The sequence below is a fragment of the Beta vulgaris genome, chromosome 7 (assembly GCF_026745355.1).
Source record: "Beta vulgaris subsp. vulgaris cultivar EL10 chromosome 7, EL10.2, whole genome shotgun sequence".
Lineage (NCBI taxonomy): Eukaryota > Viridiplantae > Streptophyta > Magnoliopsida > Caryophyllales > Amaranthaceae > Beta > Beta vulgaris.
Window position 1 is genome coordinate 46,690,635 of NC_079208.1, and position 6,321 is coordinate 46,696,955.

General features: G+C 44.2%; 1 protein-coding gene across 1 annotated transcript; it reads left to right on the forward strand.

The window, feature by feature from the left end:
- Nucleotides 1-903: 903 nt before the first annotated feature.
- Nucleotides 904-1,817, forward strand: LOC130589556 (uncharacterized). The gene is made up of 4 exons (XM_057390845.1): nucleotides 904-1,094; nucleotides 1,183-1,417; nucleotides 1,465-1,556; nucleotides 1,715-1,817. The coding sequence occupies exons 1-4, from the start codon at nucleotides 904-906 to the stop codon at nucleotides 1,815-1,817; spliced, it is 621 nt and encodes a 206-aa protein (XP_057246828.1).
- Nucleotides 1,818-6,321: the final 4,504 nt, after the last annotated feature.

The window sequence follows — 6,321 nt, forward strand, 5'->3', positions numbered from 1 at the left end:
TCCTGAGTGGTTGCTGATTCAGACATTCTACAATGGTCTGAAGCATGAAGTTCGAAGTTCTATTGATGCCGCATCTGGCGGTACTTTCATGGCAAAAACTCCAGAAGCCGCGAAGACATTGTTGGATGAATGGCTGCCAACAATTACCTGAATGACTGGAGTATATCTCGTGGAGCCCCTAAAAAGGGAGGTAAGTATGAGGTTGATGCTATTGCTACTTTAACTAACACTGTGCAAGTTTTGGCAGCTAAAGTTGATCAGTTGAGTAGCGGACCAGTAGCGCCTATTTGTGAGATTTGTGAAGTGCAAGGTCACTCCTTTACTGAGTGTCAATATAATAATATGGGAGCGGGAACTGAGCATGTCAATGCCCTCCTTAACACAAACACAAGGCCACAAAACAACCCATACTCAAACACATTTAACCCAGGTTGGAAGCATCACCCAAATTTCTCCTACAAAAATAACCAACCTCAACCTCCACACACCAACTACTCCCAGCCACCTGGTTTCCAACAAAGACCACCATTCAACCCTTCATCATCATCCTCTCGACCCAACCTTGAGACTATCATGGAGAATTTAGCTTCCTCTCAGGCTAAGCAAGTTGAATACCAAGCCAAGCAGAATGAATTTTCAACAACTCTCTCCAACAAATCACTGCTCATAATAAATTGATGGAGAGTCAGATGACCCAACTAGCCCAACAAATAAGCCACCTCTCTAAACCTTCAGGCCAACTTCCTGGGCAAACTGAACCAAATCCTAAGGGCATATCAATGCTATTTCATTGAGGAGCGGTAAAGAATTGCAAGAGCCTACAAGGAGGGTAACTGAGCAACACACACTGCAAAAGAGGTTATAGAGTTGAGTGAAGAAGTTCAAAGAAGACGGGTTTGGAAGATGAAGCTAAGAAGCCTGAAAGGAGGAACCCACTGTCATCCCTATGAACCATACAAGCCACCTGTTCCGTTCCCTCAAAGATTGGCACAAAAACTTGAAAAGAAATATGGGAAGTTCCTTGACATCCTGAAGAAGCTACACATCAACATACCTTTCTTGGATGCCATATCTGAGATGCCTTCCTACGCTAAGTTTTTGAAAGACATGCTCTCTAACAAACGAAAAATTGAAGAAAATGTCACTGTTTCACTAACTGCTGAGTGTAGTGCTATTTTGCAGAATAAGCTTCCAGAAAAGCTTAGGAGATCCGGGCAGCTATTCCATTCCTGTCAAGCTTGGAGACATTGCTATCAAGAATGCTTTATGGATCTTGGGGCTAGTGTTAGTCTCATGCCTTCTCTCTATCTGCAAGAAACTCAACATGGGCGAACTAAAACCCACACGCATCTCTCTACAACTAGCTGACAGGACAGTAAAGTTTCCACTTGGTATCCTTGAAGATGTTCCTCTTCGAGTGGGTAAATTTTTTATTCCTGTGATTTTGTCGTTATGGAGATGAAGGAGGATGCACAAGTTCCCATTATTCTTGGGAGACCCTTTTTGGCCACTGCTGGAGCCATTATTGACATGAAGAAGGGAAAATCACTTTTGAAGTAGGTGATGAAAAGATGGAGTACACACTCACAAACTCCATGACTTCTCCTTCTATGGGAGAAACTGTTTATAGAGTGGATGCTCTTGATGAGGTGATAGAAGCAGAGGCTTTCAATCTGCAACTATGATGATTGCTACAAACGGTCTTGATGGGTAGTGCTGATGAGGAAGATTGGGAGACTAAGGAATACAAGAGACTTCTAGAGGAGACACGAGCACTGAAGAATCTGAGAGCCTCTCCAGGAATTGCTGCATTCTGAGGACACTAAGGAGAGTACTACGCCTCCTAAGGTAGAACTGAAACCTCTCCCCTCTACTTTGAAATATGTGTTCATGGGTCCCAATGATACATACCCTGTTATTGTTAATGCTGAGCTTGATGACATTCAAATTGAAAAATTGCTCGTTATTTTAAGGAAATATAAGAATGTCATTGGGTACACCATTGATGATATCAAGGGTATTAATCCCTCATTTTGCATGCACAAAATCATTCTTGAGGACGAACATGCTTCTTCTATAGAATCTCAACGAAGACTTAATCCAAATATGATGGAAGTAGTCAAGAAAGAGGTTCTTAAATTGCTTGATGCAGGTATAATCTACCCTATCTCAGATAGTAAGTGGGTTAGCCCTGTTCAAGTAGTCCCTAAGAAAGGAGGTATGACCGTTGTCAAGAATGATAAGGGTGAGCAAGTTCCCACTAGAACTGTGACAGGGTGGCGCATGTGTATTGATTATAGGAGATTGAATAAGGCCACCCGAAAGATCATTTTCCCCTCCCCTTCATTGATTAGATGTTGGAGAGGTTGGCAAAACATTCCTTTTTTCTGTTGGTTGGATGGATACTCTGGTTTTTTCCAAATTCCTATTCATCCAAGTGACCAGGAAAAGACTACCTTTACATGTCCTTATGGCACCTTTGCTTATCGAAGGATGCCATTTGGTTATGTAATGCTCCTGCCACTTTTCAGCGTTGCATGATGGCAATTTTTCCAGTCTTATTGAGAACTCTATGGAAGTATTTATGGATGACTTCTCCGTCTATGGAACATCTTTTGATGTTTGCCTTGCTAATTTACAAAAGGTGCTCCATAGATGCAAGAAGTTAATTTGATTCTCAACTGGGAAAAATGTCATTTTATGGTGCAACAAGGAGTCGTTCTGGGTCATATTGTTTCTCATCGGGGCATTGAAGTCGACAAAGCAAAAATAGAGGTCATTGAGCGTTTACCACCTCCTAACTCTGTCAAAGGAGTAAGGAGTTTTCTTGGTCATGCGGGATTCTACCGCCGCTTCATAAAAGATTTTTCCAAAAATTGCTCGACCTCTAACTGAGCTTTTAGGCAAAGATGTCCCTTTGTGTTTACTGATGCTTGTACTGAGGCTTTTCACAGGTTAAAAGCGCTCTTATTTCTGCTCCTATAATTCAATCGCCTGACTGGAATCTCCCTTTCGAGATTATGTGCGATGCTAGTGACTACGCAGTGGGAGCAGTATTGGGTCAGAGGGAGGATGGTAAACTGCATGCCATCTACTATACAAGCAAGACTCTTACTCCGGCCCAGATGAACTATGCCACAACTGAGAAGGAACTGTTAGCAGTGGTATATGCGATGGAGAAATTTCGGTCCTATCTGGTGGGGTCGAAGGTGATAATTCACACTGATCATGCGGCTCTTAAATATTTGATGAGCAAGAAGATGCTAAGCCCCGTTTGATTCGGTGGATTTTGTTGTTACAAGAGTTTGACTTGGAGATTCGAGACAAGAAGGGTCTGAGAATGTTGTTGCAGATCACCTTTCTCGAATTGTTATGGATGCTGAGGGTGATGAGGCTCTACCAATTGATGATACTTTTCCTGATGAGCAGCTTCTAGCTTTAGCCACTGCAGAGATCCCATGGTATGCTGATATAGCCAACTATTTGGCTAGTGACACTATTCCTCATGGATATTCATCATAACAAAAGAAGAAATTCTTTAAGGATGTGAGGAGGTATTTTTGGGATGAGCCCTTCCTTTACAAGTCTTGCGCAGATGGGGTGATTAGAAGGTGTATTCCTGGAAATGAGGTATCCTCTATTATATCTCATTGTCATGATTTACCTTGTGGAGGCCATGCTAGTACTAATAAAACTGCAGCGAAAATTCTTCAATGTGGTTTTATTGGCCTACTTTGTTCAAGGATGTTCATCATTATGTGCATTCTTGTGATCGCTGTCAAAGAACGGGAAATCTTTCCCGTCGGAATGAGATGCCTCTTAACGCCATTCTTGAAGTGGAGATCTTTGATGTTGGGGTGTAGACTTCATGGGTCCGTTCCTTTCTTCTTATGGGAACAAGTATATTCTGGTTGCTGTGGACTATGTCTCCAAATGGGTGGAGGCTCTTGCTTCTCCAACTAATGATGCTCGGTGGTTAGTAGATTTTTCAAGAAAACTATTCTCCTCGCTTTGGCATTCCACGGGTTTTGATTAGTGATGGAGGTAAGCATTTTTGGAGAATAAATTTGAAGCTATGCTTAAGAAGTATGGGGTGCATCATAGAGTGGACTTTCATATCATCCCCAAACTAGTGGACAAGTGGAGGTTTCCAACCGTGAGATCAAAACTATCCTAGAGAAGACGGTTGCACGAACACGAAAAGATTGGGCTGTAAACTTGATGATGCATTATGGGCTTACAGGACAGCATTCAAGACCCCCATAGGTACCACCCCTATCGTCTTGTTTATGGGAAAGCATGTCATCTCCCTGTTGAGTTAGAGCATCGGCATTCTGGGCTATTAAGAGCCTCAATTTCGACTCTCAAACGGTGGGTGAGAAGAGACTCCTTCAACTTACTGACTTGATGAGCTTCGTCTTGATGCTTATGAGAGTTCCAGATTGTACAAGGAGAAGACTAAGAGATGGCATGATAAGGGAATTGTGCGCCGAGAGTTCAAGGAAGGGGATTTGGTTCTTCTTTTTAATTCTCGTCTGAATCTATTTCCTGGTAAACTTCGTTCGCGGTGGTCCGGTCCATTCAAGGTTTGCAATGTTTTTCCTTATGGCTCAGTGGAGCTTTGGAACCGGCAAGGTGACACTTTCAAAGTAAATGGCCACAGATTGAAACATTACCGAGCTGGAGATCCCATTGCTGAGCAAGTTGACATCATACTCTCCATCCCTTCACCTGAGTGATATTTGAGGAGGTCGAGCTAATGACCTTAAAAACTAGCGCTTATTGGGAGGCAACCCAATTTCCTATCTTTTCTATTTATTTTCTATTTCATTTTTGTTCCTTTTTCCCTTTTTTTTCGTTATTAGTTCATCATACAAAAAAAAAAACAAGAAAAATGCCTAAATGATGATTATATACAGATGATATGGTGAATCCCTCCCCCAAGCTAAATGACACATTGTCCTCAATGTGCAAGAATGATAAAACATGCAAGGAGAAGGGATAGAGAAACTCATGGATCAGGAGGAGCATCATGCATGGTGTGATCACTGGAGCATCCCGGCGTCCATCCTTGGGAGATGTGCCAAGCGCGAAGATCGCGAAGTAGATCAGGAACGTCACCAAAAGTGGCTTGGAAAGCCTGGTGCTGAGAAGTCAGCACATCTACAGAGCGCTGCATAGCAGCAACAGAATCAGAGTGAGACTGATGAAGCAGCTGAACCTCTGTACGAAGGCTCCCAATATCCCCACGAAGCGCCTCAAGCTGGTGATCATAGGGGAGGACAGGAGGGTCGTCAGCCTGAGTCGACGACTCGGGAGCACGGCTAGGCTCCCCGCTCTGGTCCTCAGCAGGGACCCAAGAGAAATCAGGAGCAAAAAGCCAGTTCTCCGGGTTGTAGATGACTGTGCGCTCCGGGTTTGGAAGGTAGGCATAAGGGCGTTGCCCAACCTTCCAAACATACCCCTCCGCAGTGACCTCGTGCCAATCCAGCCCATGGTTTGAATGCCTTCAGATCAAGGCGTGTGCTACCTGGGATCACCTGCTGACCTGTCAAATCAAGACCAAAGAAGAAGCAATAAATAGTGATCATACCACCAATAGCAATATCACCACGAGATCGAGTGACCTCATCCAAATGGTCCATGAGCCACATAGCATGGTTCAAAAAACTAGCCCCATCCACAAGACACCATACAATGTAAAGCTCACGGGAGGTGACAACCCCAGCACTATCCCCCCGGGCAAAAATGGTCAATGATAGAAATCGGTGTGCGGTGCGCAGGCCAGGGCTAACAACCCAGAGGCCTTAGCACGCTGCGGATAGTAGACCGCCTGACCAGTAATGAGGTTCCAAAATGTGTTATCATCATATCGCTCAGAGCGACCAGAGTGGGGCCGTGAGAACCCTCGTGGGCCAACCAAAGATGGTATTGAGTTGGGTTCGGTTGAGGTGGCGAGTCTCGTTCATGAGTTGGAAAGTGATGGAACGAGGGTTTTTTGTGTTAGAACGCACGACCTCTAGCGTAGAAAGGAATTCGAGAGTGATGCGTTTGTAAGAGAGGGCATGCATGTTCAGGAATTGGTGCCAACCTACGGAATAGAAAATTTGTTGAAGGTCACCATCGATTCCTAATTTAGTTGCTATGTTAGGGTCGTAGAAACGAGTGGGGCGAAGGCGACGACCACTAAGGATACGAAATCGCTCAAGGTGAGCCTCACATGTGAATTGTATGCCTAGGGTGTCCAAGGGAGGTGGGTTAATGGCGGGTGGTGGGGCTGGGTCACGGGCATTGCGAAGGTGGGAAGAGGAAGTGCGTCGG

What these genes read in the sequence shown, in the direction of transcription:
- LOC130589556 (XM_057390845.1), top strand. Translation starts at nt 904, where the DNA reads ATGAAGCTAAGAAGCCTGAAAGGAGGAACCCACTGTCATCCCTATGAA. An exon ending in GAGATGCCTTCCTACGCTAA is followed by an intron (nt 1,095 to 1,182) that starts GTTTTTGAAAGA and finishes GCTATTTTGCAG; the next exon opens with AATAAGCTTCCAGAAAAGCT. An exon ending in AAGGGAAAATCACTTTTGAA is followed by an intron (nt 1,557 to 1,714) that starts GTAGGTGATGAA and finishes CTTGATGGGTAG; the next exon opens with TGCTGATGAGGAAGATTGGG.